Source organism: Syngnathus scovelli, chromosome 19 (genome assembly GCF_024217435.2).
Source record: "Syngnathus scovelli strain Florida chromosome 19, RoL_Ssco_1.2, whole genome shotgun sequence".
NCBI classification, from domain to species: domain Eukaryota; kingdom Metazoa; phylum Chordata; class Actinopteri; order Syngnathiformes; family Syngnathidae; genus Syngnathus; species Syngnathus scovelli.
The window spans coordinates 7,551,583-7,566,901 of record NC_090865.1 but is presented as its reverse complement, the minus strand read 5'-3'; the positions used below and the strand labels follow the sequence as shown (position 1 = coordinate 7,566,901).

The 15,319-nt window shown below is 42.9% G+C and overlaps 1 protein-coding gene across 2 annotated transcripts; it reads right to left on the bottom strand.

Annotated features, from left to right (window-relative positions):
• Positions 1-1,914: 1,914 nt before the first annotated feature.
• LOC125987458 (major histocompatibility complex class I-related gene protein-like) lies at positions 1,915-13,453 on the bottom strand. 2 transcript variants are annotated; one of them, XM_049751867.1, is made up of 7 exons: positions 13,310-13,453; positions 6,055-6,177; positions 3,540-3,818; positions 3,107-3,415; positions 2,790-3,015; positions 2,532-2,565; positions 1,915-2,434 (listed from the first exon to the last, which is right to left on the bottom strand). In XM_049751867.1, the coding sequence occupies exons 3-7, from the start codon at positions 3,571-3,573 to the stop codon at positions 2,345-2,347; spliced, it is 693 nt and encodes a 230-aa protein (XP_049607824.1). In that variant the 5' UTR covers positions 3,574-3,818; positions 6,055-6,177; positions 13,310-13,453; the 3' UTR covers positions 1,915-2,344. The 2 variants fall into 2 exon arrangements, with proteins under 2 accessions (XP_049607824.1, XP_068505037.1); XM_068648936.1 differs by having other exon boundaries at positions 3,540-6,177.
• Between the last annotated feature and the right edge of the window lie 1,866 nt (positions 13,454-15,319).

Genomic DNA, 15,319 nt, shown 5'->3' with positions numbered 1-15,319 from the left:
TGAGGCCATGGAGAATGACTTTCGGACGGCTTCGAGGAAATTCTGGTCCACCATCCGGCGTCTCAGGAGGGGGAAGCAGTGCAACGTCAACACTGTTTACAGTGGGGATGGCGTGCTGCTCACCTCGACTCGGGACGTCGTGAGTCGGTGGGGAGAATACTTCGAAGACCTCCTCAATTCCACCTACACGCCTTCCATTGAGGAAGCAGGGCCTAGAGACTCTGAGGCGGATTCTCCAATCTCTGGGGTCGAAGTCACTGAGGTAGTTAAAAAACTCCCCGGTGGCAAGGCCCCGGGGGTGGATGAGATCCGCCCAGAGTTCTTAAAGGCTCTGGATGTTGTGGGGCTGTCATGGCTGACACGCCTCTACAACGTTGCGTGGACATCGGGGACAGTGCCTCTGGATTGGCAGACTGGGGTGGTGGTTCCCCTCTTTAAGAAGGGGGACCGGAGGGTGTGTTCCAATTACAGGGGAATCACACTCCTCAGCCTCCCTGGTAAGGTCTATTCAGGGGTGCTGGAGAGGAGGGTCCGTCGGGAGGTCGAACCTCGGATTCAGGAGGAGCAGTGTGGCTTTCGTCCTGGCCGTGGAACAGTGGACCAGCTCTACACCCTCGGCAGGATCCTCGAGGGTGCATGGGAGTTTGCCCAACCAGTCCACATGTGTTTTGTGGACTTGGAGAAGGCGTTCGACCGTGTCCCTCGGGAGGTTCTGTGGAGGGTGCTTCGGGAGTACGGGGTGCCGAGCCAACTGATAAGGGCGGTTCGGTCCCTGTATCACCGATGCCAGAGTCTGGTCCGCATTTCCGGCAGTAAGTCGGATTCGTTCCCAGTGAGGGTTGGACTCCGCCAAGGCTGCCCTTTGTCACCGATTCTGTTCATAATTTTTATGGACAGAATTTCTAGGCGCAGCCGAGGCGTTGAGGGGGTCCGGTTTGGGGACCTCAGCATCGCGTCTCTGCTTTTTGCAGATGACGTGGTGCTGTTGGCTTCTTCAGGCCGTGATCTCCAGCTCTCGCTGGAACGGTTCGCAGCCGAGTGTGAAGCGGTCGGGATGAGGGTCAGCACCTCCAAATCCGAGTCCATGGTCCTCGATCGGAAAAGGGTGGAATGCCCTCTCCGGATCGGGGATGAGATCCTGCCCCAAGTGGAGGAGTTCAAGTATCTTGGAGTCTTGTTCACGAGTGAGGGGAGGATGGAGCGTGAGATCGACAGGCGGATCGGTGCAGCGTCGGCAGTAATGCGGACCCTGTACCGGTCCGTTGTGGTGAAGAGAGAGCTGAGCCAAAAGGCAAAGCTCTCAATTTACCGGTCGATTTACGCTCCTACCCTCACCTATGGTCACGAGCTATGGGTCGTGACCGAAAGAACGAGATCTCGGATACAAGCGGCCGAAATGAGTTTTCTCCGCAGGATGTCCGGGCTCTCCCTTAGAGATAGGGTGAGAAGCTCGGTCATCCGGGAGAGACTCGGAGTAGTATAAGAAGTTCAACATCATTTATGTAAGATAGGGGTTCACGGTTGTACCTATTCATGATGTATAGTGTTAATGCTTTGCCTATGTTTTTGATTGTGTTATTCTGGATCACAGTAAACAAATCAAGCCTTACTATTTATTTCTTTGCAGAGGATAAGAAATATGTTTCTGTGTTGTTATAGTGTCTGTCTACATGTGTTGATGCACCGTTTGTGTTCAATACCACCACCACCACCACTACACAAAGAAGCTATCCGTTAGCCTATCTATGGCGGTACCCTTTATGTGTTAACCTAGGAGACGTTGAGGTGAAGCAACCAAATGTAGGGCCATGTCTGGGAAAACAATGAAAGATGTCTCAACGTCACCACAACATCATGTGTATTTATATACTACATATATAACTATTTCTGAAAAAGTAACATTAAAATGACATATTTCACAACATTTATATCATGTTTTATTGACACATTTGATTGACACGTGATTACCACAATGATGAAAAATGGCAACTGCTTTTTTCTTTCAGAGAGAGCAAAATTTCAAGCGCAGCGGCAAGTATTTCGCTTCACTTCTCATCGTCTTGTTGAACTTCTTTAGACAGCCAACCTGTTGAGCGTGACTCAACACCATCTCTGCTGGTTGCAGTCGAGTAGAACACTCCGTTTTGGATTTCCACATTAGGCATTGATCGTTGAATATGTTCAGCCGCAGTTCAAATAAGGGCAGTCAAGCACCTCACCTTCTGAGAAACGTGTTAGTTGTTTATTAGATGAAGACCTGAGATCAAATGGCATTTCAAAACAGGAACTACAATTAAACAAGAATGAAGCTTGTCGCTATCGTTGTTGAAACCACCCAAAAACTTCATTTAACAGAAACATAATTGTTGTTGACTTGAAGAAGAAAAAAACACCTGTGTTGTGATGAGAAAGTCCTCTGAAAGAATTCTGACACCTGGCAAAGAAGAGCAGATAGTCAACAAGAATCCAGATGTTCCCTACCACACCTCCAGAATCCGTAGACCACGTGTCGACAGCATGAGCTAACTTACCGGGTGACCGTTGCTGCCTCTCACCCGGAAACAGCTAAAAGCGAGAGATGTTAAATTACACGACAGCAATTTTGATGAAGAATGTCTTTCCATTCCTTTCAATGGCAATAAAGCATTTGCGATCGTATCACAGGGCACCAGTGTACGCAGCTGGCATTGTCTGACGCGACTCCTCTTTGACACTATAGGTTTGAATCAAACCTTGACATGGCTGCCTTGTTTTTGTGGCTCAAAGGAAGCAGAAAACGTTTTACTTACAAGCTTGAGAGTATTTGGCTGAAATGGAAAAAAAGCAAGAGGAGATTTGGAATGGTCACAGACAATGTTCTCTTTGGATGTTCCTGACGGAGCAAACATTTGTGTCGCTCACCTTGTTTGCTTTTGAGACGCTTGGCAAGGACCATCACCACCACCGCCATCGCCACCAGAGCGAGGACCACCAACGGGACGGCGATGGCCACTGCCTTCTTCCTGTCTTGCTCTTCTTCACATGGCAAAGCGCAAAGAGAGACATGCCAATGACTCGCGAGAGCCCACAGCCAATCGGATGTGTCTGAGCCTCGCCAAACGCTCACCCTGGATGCGCGCGTTGCTCAGGATGCTTCCGGCGTCCAGCTTGATGACAATGTCTTCCGAGACACCGGCCATCTGGAAAATGCATTTGTACTCCTGCTCCGCGTCGGGCGTCACCTCCACTTTCAGGTCAACCGAGGTCTGGAAGTTTCCGTAGTGGTTGGGGAGGGTCTCCCCCATCCCCACGTCCTCGTGGATCTCCTGGCCGTCCTTCCTCCAAAAGAGGTCCGAAGTCCTGGGGTAGAAACCCGTGGCGTGGCAGGTGACCGGAGAGGAAGGCGTCTTCTGCAGGAGAGACACCTTGGGAAGCTCTGCACACAGGGGCAAAGATTGAGGGAAATGCATGGAGGGCACGAAAGATGGAGAGAATGTGAAGGGAGGAAACACAGAAAGTGTGTGCGTGAGTTTGAGAGAAGGCGTGAGAGGACAACGTACCGGTTCTTGTCAGGAAGTCCCTCCTGTTGCTCATATGCTTCTTCAAATCAGAATGCAACACCTCAGTGGAGAAATTACTCTGGGCTTCATTGTACCCATCTATTTGGTCCCACTTCAATTTGGTGATGAAAGCTTGTGGATGTGCTGCGGTCTATGTCATCGTCTTCGCCTCAAATGATATGAAGTCTTCTGCATCGTAATGGTTGTGCTACCAACCATCAACCTCACAAGTCTCATCGTCCCATTCACAGTCGTTTATCACCTGAAACATGTGAACACCTGAAATGATCGCACACAAGATTCAGTGACAATAATCAGAGAGGAGCCAGCGGTGGCATGTCTGTTCATTAGTCATGAAAAAAAAAAATTAACCAGCATATGAAATTAATTTTACGAGCGGACGCTCGGACGTAAACAATCCTCCAGTTTGGTTGAAGCGCTTTTTAGCGATTTCAATGTTGACTTTCATGACCTGCTCATACCCAATACTGCCCTCCGTCTGTCTCTTCCAGAAGTGCGTATCATCTTCTGTGATTTTGTTCACCCAGTTATGTTTCACTTTTGTTTCCCTGTGGTTGCTGTCAAACTGCTGAATCTCAACACCGTCAATATACGCCACCTCCCAGAACTCTGGTAGCTTTGCAATTTGAGAGCATGTCAGGAAATAATTGAGCGTGTGAATGACTGAAAGACAAACACAAAAATGACACCCATGATCTTGCTTTGTTTTTACATTAACCAATCTTGTGCAATTTATATTTTCAATGATTCTGTCTGCAGTTGGAACATTGCAGCACTTGACATGTTGGAGTTCATGTTTATCCAAGTTCATTCTTTCGCTCAAACCTGTCAGTGAATTGCATTCTTTCACTCAAACCTGTCAGTGAATTGACAATTGTTTGTTTTCTGCTGGTTGTTGATAAATATGTTTGATGATATGATTCCAGCGGGATGCTCCTCATCAGCGATTTAAATCCACTTATGAAAGAAATATAATTACACAACTTTTGCCATTCTCTTTAATTTGCCCCCCCAAAACAAACTATTCCAATAAGGTAATTGATCATATATTGTCTATTCAGGAGGCTACACAATGTTTGTTTTTATTATGAAAGATTAGATACATTATTGCCGTTACTGTGAAATGTTCATTATTAATTGCAAAGATTCTACTGTCGAACATTTCATTACTGTACTTTAGCTGTACTATTATTAATCAAATGGTGTTCATGCAAGGTATCACCTTGATTTGCGTCAATTTTAAGTTTTTCAACTTCAACAAAATATTCCAAAAGTTATAATCAAAGCATTGTGTTCCCCGTCTAAGTATGAGAAAACTAAAACATTTCTGCTTATGAAATGTAGACACAGCAGACGTGAAGAAAATGTAACCAAACAAAATAATAATAAATGCGTCAGTTCAAAATTAAGAGCGTCAATCTTGAGGATAATAAACAAGCGAAGTACAACTTACCAGGCGCTACGCTGTATATTTGCACAGCCGCAACAAAGAATACAAGTAAATTCATTGCAAGCATCAAGTTGTCTTTGCGATTTTAGTCAAGCGTGGTATTTGGTCAAAGTTGCCACTAGTGACTAGTCTGACTGGCAAAGAAGTACAGAAAACAGCAGATGCGCTTTGACTACTTCCCACTTAAGCCAATCGGAGTTCAGCCTGGCGAGTACGAGTAGCCGTTACGCAGCGGCACGCCGACTAACGGTCGCCAGCAAATCTATTTTTGTTGTCTCGATCGGTGACTTATGTTTGGTGTGCTGCCGAGAGTATTTCATTTATGGTTATTTAGTATAGCGGAACCGTTACGCGCAGTTAGTTATGTAATGTGTGCTGTCTACGAGTGTTGTGTGACGTCAGAGGTTGAGTGTTGATTTACGTGTTGTATTTCTGTCTGTTGCAGAACCACACACACACACCCCACAAACCACACACACCCTTCACACGCTTCACACAATACCCTTTTGCCAATTTGCCTGTATGCCTCTATGAGCCACAGTGCCTGTTGCGTTTTTGCCAATAATTCAGTAAAGCAATCAAAACTGAACCACGTCTTCCCTCCTGTGTTCTGACCGACACCCGGGGGCGAAAAGAGCAAACCATCCGAGCCAACCCCCTATACAGTCCTCAGGCTCCCCAACAATAGCAGTTTGCATTATTTAATTGCAAAGTTGTTCCTTATTCAGATTTGTTTCAAGACTACAGTTACAGTTAGACCTCACTTTGATAGTTAATGCAGTTATTACAATTTTGTTGTTTTATCACAGTAGACTGGTTTATTTACATTTCAAAAACCAGAAGCCATTCATTTACAAATGTGATCGCACTTTAGTTTACATATTTAAATGTTCAGATATTAAGATGTGATAGACAGTTTTTGCATGATTTGAATGAGGCAAAATAACATGCTTTTTCTCTCAAATATATTGTTATACCCATTTGTTTCAGATGTACTGTAATTATAAAAATTAAATTTGGTGTTCAAAAAGTCTTTTTTCAAACCTGAGTCTTGATGGGGTCGTCTTATAATCAGGGTTGTCTTATATTCGGGCCAATACGGTAGTATAGTATGTACTTCCCGTTGCCGCAAACAAGGTTAAAGCCGACGTAAAATGTCCACAGTACCTACATGAGGAAAACTTCACGTTACTTCAGTAAACACAAAATACGGCATAAATCACAGAACAAATAACACAATGACATACAGATGTACACGCCATCATAAGATTATAATGAGAGCACAAAAATCTCAACACCCTCCCTTGCTCTCATCATCCCAAAACAGTTTCACCGAAGACTTCCTCAGTTTCCCAAAAAAACCTTTTGAATTTGTTAATTCTAATCCTAGATACTGGTTTTCATTATATGTATACATTTTGGCATCATCCATCATAACACCATTTTTGGTCACAAGGAGTTTCTCTTGGCTTGCAGTTTTCCATTTTGAATTTTTCTAAAGTCTTGTGTACATGTGTTTCCTGTGACATTTTCACACATCCATCAGATATTTTGAAATCGATACCCAGAAAATGCTTGAGCCGACCTAGATCTTTCATCTTGAATTTTCCTGAAAGCATCATTTTAACATCCATTATTTTGTCATTACTGGCTGAAATGATCAAATCATCTACCCAGATGATCAAAATCACCTTTCCTTGTCCGGTCTCCTTGCACAGTTGTCTGCTGGGTTTTGTGTGAAACTATTTTCCGTTAGGCATTCGTGTAGAACCCTATTTCAGTTACGGCCAGATTGTTTTAGACCATACAAAAATGTTTCCAGCTTCCACACAAGACTTTCCCCTTCTTCATAGCCTTCTGGTTGATCTGTGTAAATCTCATAATCAGTTGGGGCGTGTAAGTAAGCCGTTTTTACATCCATTTGATGGATTAGCATATCCTCCTGGACTGCTTTCTGTATCATTACTCTCACACTGGTTAAATTTGCTGTTAGGGAGAATGTTTCACCATAATCTATCCCCATCTTTTGACTGTAACATGTTGCCACAAATCTTGCTTTGAGTTTGTCTTTACCTTCCATGTCAGTCTTTACAGCATAGACCCGTTTACCCCCCACTGTTTTTGTGCCCTTCGGCAGAGTAGTGAAGGAATGGGGTCGAAATACAAAAAGTCCTGCCTAGCTACAAAAACAGATATGCTCAAACCTCATTGAATAAAGTACATAAGCAGAAAAGTATATTCACATATTAAATCGATAAAAGAAACATTTTAAGTATATAATTATACCTACACACCAAATCAATAAAGAAGACATAACTAGATATTTTTGATAAGTGGTAATGAGAAAGGTTTTTATAACTTCATGATCTGATATATATTTCTGAGCAATTTGAAATAACAAATGTCTTTTGATATATTGCCTAAATAGCTTAATGACCCTTAAGGAACTGTGTAATGCATGCCTGATGTTTTTCTCTAAATCATGGACACGGCCAGATTCGTCTTGACCGTTCAGTACTTGATTATATCTTGTGTTTTGACTAAATGTCATATGTCGCCTAATGCGAGACGCCAGCTTTTCGATTACTACTGAACAGAGGGAAATATTTTGCCTAACAAAGAAAAGATACGGTTGGAAGCATGATTAAACTGAGAATATAATGACGTAAGCAAAGACATGGAGTATCAAAAGAACAAACTTTGCATAGCCAGGGAACAGTAATAGATTAATGATGTCACAGCCAAAAGCTCAAACAATTTAGTACAAAATGACAAAATTGAAAGAATGAGGTGCGACAGAGTATGTGCAAGAATGGAGGAGAATGTTCACTGGAAGGTCACGTGGAGATAAAAACCAGCAGGTGCCAGAGGGAGCCAGCCAAGGACTCGGCCAAAGATGATCGCCAAGGCCGAAAGACAACAGCCCGCACACACACCGAATCGCCCATAATCAGCACCACTCCCATGGAATCAGAATATCCTGCGAACTTGCCACACCCCCTGACTCATCACCCATCAAACTCGGCCCACACTGGCATGTGCAAATGAATATAAGCCGACCAAAGAACCTTGAATGTTGCCTTTTCTGAATGGAGACTTTCTACTCTTGAAGGGCCCAGCGCTGTATTGTACTTTCCTGAAAACAGAGCTTTCTGAACAAGAATTGTGATTGAACTCAACCAACCTGTGTAAGTCTAATTTCTGCTTCAGTGTCTTAGCATTTTCCTAAATCTGAAGAAATCAAACGAGCATGCAGTGAGTAAATTGGATAACAGGTGATTGGCAATGGCTTTTGCCATGAGGCGCAGATAGCGCGCTCCCTAAATTGTGGACAAAATCCAACAGTAGTTAGAGTAAATGTGTTGTTTTCTTTTAATGACTGTATTTTTTCATCCATAGCTTTAACCCATTGTTTTAAGTTAGCTGACCTCATTGCTTCTGTGTATGTGTTTGGGATACCACACATTGCTGTAGCAGTAATCAATTGTGAGAATAATCTCATCACTATCATCGCTGTCTGTTAGGAAATCTTTTAAGTGACTTGGCTTACTCCTCTCTCTTACAGGATATCTCCCACTGACAGGTTCACTACTTGTCACTTCTTGATCATATATATCAGATGTACCACCTTGTGGATTTTTGTCTTTTACAATTGACTCGTTAGCCTCTGTACGTCCGCCCTCCCAAGGGTGTCTCCATCTGCCCTCATCGTTTGGTTCTATGTCCTCTGTGTCTGTTTCTCCGCATTTTCTTTGTACATAAATTTGACAAGACTGTGTTTCTGAACCTTCTCAGTGTCTGGGTGGTAAACCAAGTATGCAGGGCTGCTTTTGTCATAGCCTACAAAAAGACCTACGTCACACCTTGAGTAGAGTTTGCCCTTGTTTTGTTTGTATGTGTAACACTCAGACCCACATTTTTGCATTTTGGACAAGTCTGGTATTTTACCTGTTAACATCTGGTACGGGGTTTTCTGTACGCTTGCTAAAACACCTGTTTCTCACTATGGCTGCTGTTTGTACTGCATAGTTCCATAGACATTTAGGTAGATTACGTTCAACTAGCATGCATCTGCCTATCTCAAAAAGTATACGCCAGCCCCTTTCAGCAGTCACCGTTTGGGTGGGGTGTGTATGGCGCTGATGTCTCATGTCTGATACAATTCTTTCTCAACAGAGTTTGAAACCCTCTGCACATGAATTCTGTACCTTTGTCTGACCTTATACACTTTATTGTCCCATAAGGTGCTGTATACTCTAAAAACGTTTCAGTTACCTGCACAGTATGATTTTTTGCTTTAAGAAAATATACAAACACTGCGTTTGAATAGTCATCTGTGAATGACTGCACATATTTGTAACCATCAATAGAATCATTAGTAATTGGACCTACTAGGTCTGTATGCACCATTTGTAAAGGAGCCTCTGCTCTTGGATCAGGGTTTAAAGTATCTCCCGTAATTTTCATACCATTCACCACATTCTGTAGTTTGAGCACATCCTCTTAGTTGCAGTGGCCTAATATTTCGTGCCATGTCTGCATGTCATGACAAGTATTACATTGGTCAACATTATCACTCTCAGAGTGTAGATAATACAACTTGCCGTATACATAGATGTTGAATTTTGTACCGCCTTTATATACCAGCACGCTCTGTCCTTGCTTGAAAATGACTGTTGCTCCACAGGCAGTGGCTGACTTGACCGAAAATATGTCTTGTGGGTAGGAGGGTATGAACAACGCATCCCTCCCCCTGTGTTGTCCACCAGGATCACCTCTGCAATCACCTTGCGCTGAGCAACACCTCTGCACAAGGTCCGTCTGCTTGCGCAACACAGTTCGTATCTGGTGTTAAGTGGCATGGTGGTACAAGATGGTGTAAAATTGGGTATCGAATTTGGCCCAGCCACATTGGCTATCCCAAAACATGCAGTAGTTCAAAAATTTCACCAGGAGATGGTGTTAAAGCTTGACATAGGGGTGACCTGATGGAAACTAACAAATCTAATAAATTAAATTGTTAGCAACTGGGAGGACACGACCTGTTCAAACACATAGCAACACACAATTTTGGAATATGAGTTTGCTATGCCTTAATTTTAAGCTGTAACAGCTAGAGCAATATCAATATATATGTTAAAGTTAGAAGATCCCATTATTATGGCTAAGTTTGATTATGTGTTAAGATGGATCTGTACTGTGTGTCAGGTGAAGATTGCGCAACCCTAAAATATCAGCTGAGAAATCCACTGAGACAGCATTAAAATATCAGTTGGAAAATCAGATGAGGTCATGCATTCCTAGCATACCAGGCATTCCAGACATTCCACACATTCCGATGAGGTAATGCCAGAGGAACTGACAAGCCTATAAAAGCTTGGCTTCAGACGAGAGAAGGGTTCTTCCTGGTCAGGGCGATGGCCCTGTTGCTGCCCGGAGTAAAGAACGCCGTTTAGACAAAGATGGATTTTCCATTCTTTTTGACATTGGACCAAAATCTACTAAAATAAATTTCCAGAGTCTTCGAATTGGACTTTGTCAAATTTTAAGCTTCGAATTAGCCTTTGCCAAATTTTAAGCTTCGAGGAAAGCAGAGGAGACAGCCGCTTCAGGCAGAAAGGGGAAGACGCCAATGTTACGGCGTTGGCTAATCTCCTCATCGGCAGACCTTTCCTCTTTTTAAACAGTATTCAGATTTTGGAACAAAGGAGAGCCGATCACTCGACTTGTTCAACCAAAGAGGATTTTGGACCTTTTGTCTCCTCTTTTGTTCTGAGATGGGTGAGTGGAATTCATTGTTGTTTTTCGACTTGTAATTCTTTTTCTTGCTTATTCATTAAATTTCTTCGTAATCCTTAATTCGGTTATCGATTATTTTATATTAACTATGTTGAGCATGGTTTTATATGCAGTAATTAGAACTTTAAATTTTCTTTATTTCCCTAGCATAGTCATTCTTTAAATCTGCTCAATTATTTTTAAAGTGAAGACAGCTTTTATCATTAACATCAGGTATTGTCTGATCTGGTTTGAAATAGTTATCTTAAGCTCAGCTGGGGCGAATGCGCACTAGTGTAAATAACGAATCCCTGAGGTCTTAACAAAGACATCTAAATATATCCGAAATTTAACAAAAGCCTCAAATCACAGAAGTGAGCCATCAGTATGGCGCGGTTATTCTGACGACGCGTCTCAATTTTAAGTTACCCGGCACGAGGGTCGTTTTACTTCAAAGGGAATGGCGTCATAAAGAGATTATATTGATTCTTTCAGAATTAATTTAATAAAGGTGGTTAGCAATTCGGACGAGTCTCTTCACCTCCGGCTTATTTAACCCTTTAATGGGAAGCCGGTCGCTTAAAGAGTATGTAAAGGCACCTTTAACATGTTTTAAAAAACACTCAGAATGTTTGATTATAGACACCTGTATCCAAATAATATTATAGAATTTGAAATAAAATTGCATTCGTGAGCCAAACGCAGTCAATTTGTGTGTATTTCTCGATGTTTCCTGCCCCTGTCATGAACCGCGCCATTCTGGATCACATGGTACCGTGACGTAGATGATAGGACTTCCCCCATTGTTTACCGATTGATAGCGCGAAGATCCATACAATTTCCTGGTGTTTTGTCTCCAATACTTCACATATAAGCATAATAGAGACAATGGAGCCCCTTCAAGTTCACCCCCCCCCCCCCAGCCCCCGAAAGTGCCAAGACAGAGCCATGCAATTGCTAAAAGGGAGATTCTTGGGGTATGAAAATGTTACCTTTATGTTATTTGAAAAATAAAAAAGTTTAGGCTTATAACTATAGGTGTAACTTCTGTAACAAACTGTGTGCAAAGGGAAAATAAGAATTATCACACCAAAGTAATAATTGTTTATGGGTTTTCCCAGTCCTAAAAATTAATGTCCCTACTGTTTTCTACCCTATAAAAAAAAAATGTTGCCGAATATTTTATTAAAAGAAATTTTCTTTGCAACTTTCTTAGAATTTACTAAATTGGACACCCAAAACAATATCAGCATAGAGCCATTGATTTTCTCCGGCTGTACATTCTGCGCCTTTGTTTTGCGATGCTTCAGTCGCTGGGGTACTTCTCACTGGTTCAAATTGGTAGCCTTGTACCCCAAGAAAGAAATCATACTCTTCTTCATTTTCGTCAGAAGGTGAAGAATGATCTGAGGGAGATTCGTCAGACGCTTCCACTTCTGTATCCGCCATTATGCTTATATGGGCTAAGTAACTCGGCAACGCTCGGCCTCCTATAATCTACGTCACAGTCACTTCGGCAATTTCCGGGATGAATTTCAACGATCACATACAAACCGTTGATTTTTCATCGAGTACTCCTCAATTCACAATTTTTCTTCAAAAATTCACAACAGTTTTCAAAAATACAAGTCCATCTTTATCAAATACATTTTGGGACCCCATAGTGTCTTTACATGCCCTTTAAATATAATAAGTGCAGGTTTGACATATGGCGTTCAATGTTGTTTTGGGGAGTTGCGATTTAAGTTTGATATCAGATTTCACTCAAAAGAACCTGTGTGGAGTTTTTTTCAGTTTTTGTTTTTTTCCAAAAGCTGTTAGGATTCCACTCACTGCTTGATATCATGTCAGAACGGCCTTGAAAACAATCTCTTTAAGGAATAGAGTTTCCTAGAAAATAACCTTTAGTATCACGGAAGGACTAGAACTGTTTTGTGTCATCTTAACGGTGGCCAGTGCCCCCTCACCTTAAAGCTTTCAAGTATGATTAAAGATCAGTTTCGTGTGAACTGGTTCATTTTTGCAGAACTGAGAGTAATGTTTTAGGTTATGCGGAAAATGCAAGAGAGATTACTTTCGCTAGAGGGGTTGGTAATTGGGCACGGATCTTGCGGTCTTGAAGATAGTGCGCGGCTATTTGACGGCGAGGCATTGGCAGATGTCTTGGATTTTATGCCTAAACCAGAGCCAAGGAAGAAGTGACCATCTTTAAGCTTCACGCGGAGGGACTATTTGTTTTTTCTAAGGACTCCACTTGGACAAGGCGCTCACCAGTGGATTAGAAATTGTTTTTTGCTGCATTCACCAGTGGATTACAAATTGTTTTTTTGCTGCGCTCACCAGTGGATTACAAATTGTTTTTTTGCTGCGTTCACCAGCGGATTACAAATAGTTTTTTGCTGCTTTCACCAGTGGGTTATAATTGCTCTCCATGAGGACGACGGTTTGTCAAAACAATTCTTTTACGGTTTTTGTGGTTCATGGCTATTAACAGCTGGCGGCCCTCCGTGAGTACCAGTACCTCTTGGCCACAATAGCCTGTGGGCTGCAGTTTGCCGTGGAACACACTCATTGAAGTATCCTTGCAGTGAAGACATTGCAACGCAAGAAGTGCATCCAGCCGTTGAGGGCATCAACTAGCGAGGCGTGGGTCCTCAAGTTGGTGTTCTTGTGCGAGTAGAGTCGACGCGAAATGCTCCATCGAGTAACTAGGAGGCTGCCATCCCAGCCCCGAAGTACAAGGGGGGCTTTGGAAATGAACAGCTTCGACCTACAACTAAGCGTTCTGCTATTCAGAAGACCAGTTTGTGTAATGCTTTTTGGAGATGGCTTTTGAAGCTGGCCTCCAGAGTTTGCTAAATACGTTGTAGAGCTAGCGTGGGAGCGGCGCCTCGTTGCATCGTGTGTGCACTTTTTGAGGAAGGAAAAATAGAGAATAAAAAAAAAAGAAAAATTAAAAAGAGGAAGAGCAGAGCAGGTCGTTTGCCCGGTCGGGGCTGAGTGTGCTCGAGGAGAATATTAAATATTATGTTTCCCACAGAGTGTTTGAAGCGGGGAGAAGATGACATTTGCGCTGCGTTGCTTGTGTATGTATGTTGTCTGTCGGTGTTCTGTGTTGTAAGACTAAATTGGCTATAATGGTGCGTTAAAGAATTTGCTAGACTGTAGTCTGTCTGGTTTGCACCGCAAAACGGAAAAAAAAAGAGGGGAATTAGTAGTTGACAGAAACTGGTCCACACTGGTTTAGGGTCTAGCCTGGGGGTCTCAAACTCCAGTCCTCGAGGGCCGCATTCCTACATGTTTTCCAAGTTTCCCTCGTTAAACACACCTGATTAAATTATCAGGCTCCTGCAGAACGTGAGAATGAACTGATCATTTGACATGTAGGAATGCGGCCCCCGAGGACTGGAGTTTGAGACCCCTGGCTAGCCCTAATAGAATTATTTTTTCTTTTTTTAAAGACAGAGAGCATTCTGTCTGACATTGGATGAAGCAAAATTATGAAATAAAGACATTTCAATCCCAAAGTCAGGAAAACGAGTTGATTTGGCTGTGTCAAGAATATACAAGTATTTGCACAGGAAAATAAGAGAGATTAAGTTATATAAAGTTGAGACAACGAGAATTTTGATTAATCTATTGGCAGTTATTTTGCTGATCCTTTTTTTCTTTTTGGGGAAGTGAGTGGGTTATCAGAATCCTTGAGAGAGCAAAAACGGGACACAGCTGACTCGAAAAAGGGAACTGTCGGCAGCCTTGAGTGAGACATCTGAGGCCAGCTGACTTAGAGGAAGCGGAACATTTTTAAAGTTTTTTTTCTTCAAAATTTCAAACATTTTTGCTGTAAACAAGAGATTAGTGGAGAGTGACTGAAGAAGATTTGCCAGCAAAAAAAAAAAAGTTGTGGAGGCAGTCCAATTGCCACGAAAAAAAGCTATATGCACGTGTCCAGCACACACACACATGCACGCACCCACCCACGCACGCACGCACGCACGCACGCACACACAAATACACACACACACACACACACACACACACACACACACACACACACACACACACACACACACACACACACACACACACACACACACACACACACACACACACACACACACACACACACAAGACTGATGAGATGTCAAAAGGAAACGAGTTGCAGACAGGCCCTCAGAAGCAGACATTGCAAAAAGAGACGGATTAAGAAAGGATGGAGACTTGAAAGCCCATAGGGGCTTCATCCCTAAGAGGAGTTACCGACGCCGAGGAAGAACGCCCGGTGACGCACAGGCAGGAGAAGTCACTCCTACAGTGCTGGAAAGACTGTTGGAGGTTGTAAACAGACACGCAGGAGGCGTGAGAGTCATAACCGACAGCCGTTATGGTGAGGAAGCCCTCAAAGACGTTCTGGCCATTTGGGAAGAACATGGCTACGGGGTTGTCTAGGAAGACCGGGTGGGCCCTAGGAGGGCCCGCTGGTTAAGAATCAAGGTTCATCGATACTTGAATGAGTCATCAAAACTTTTAA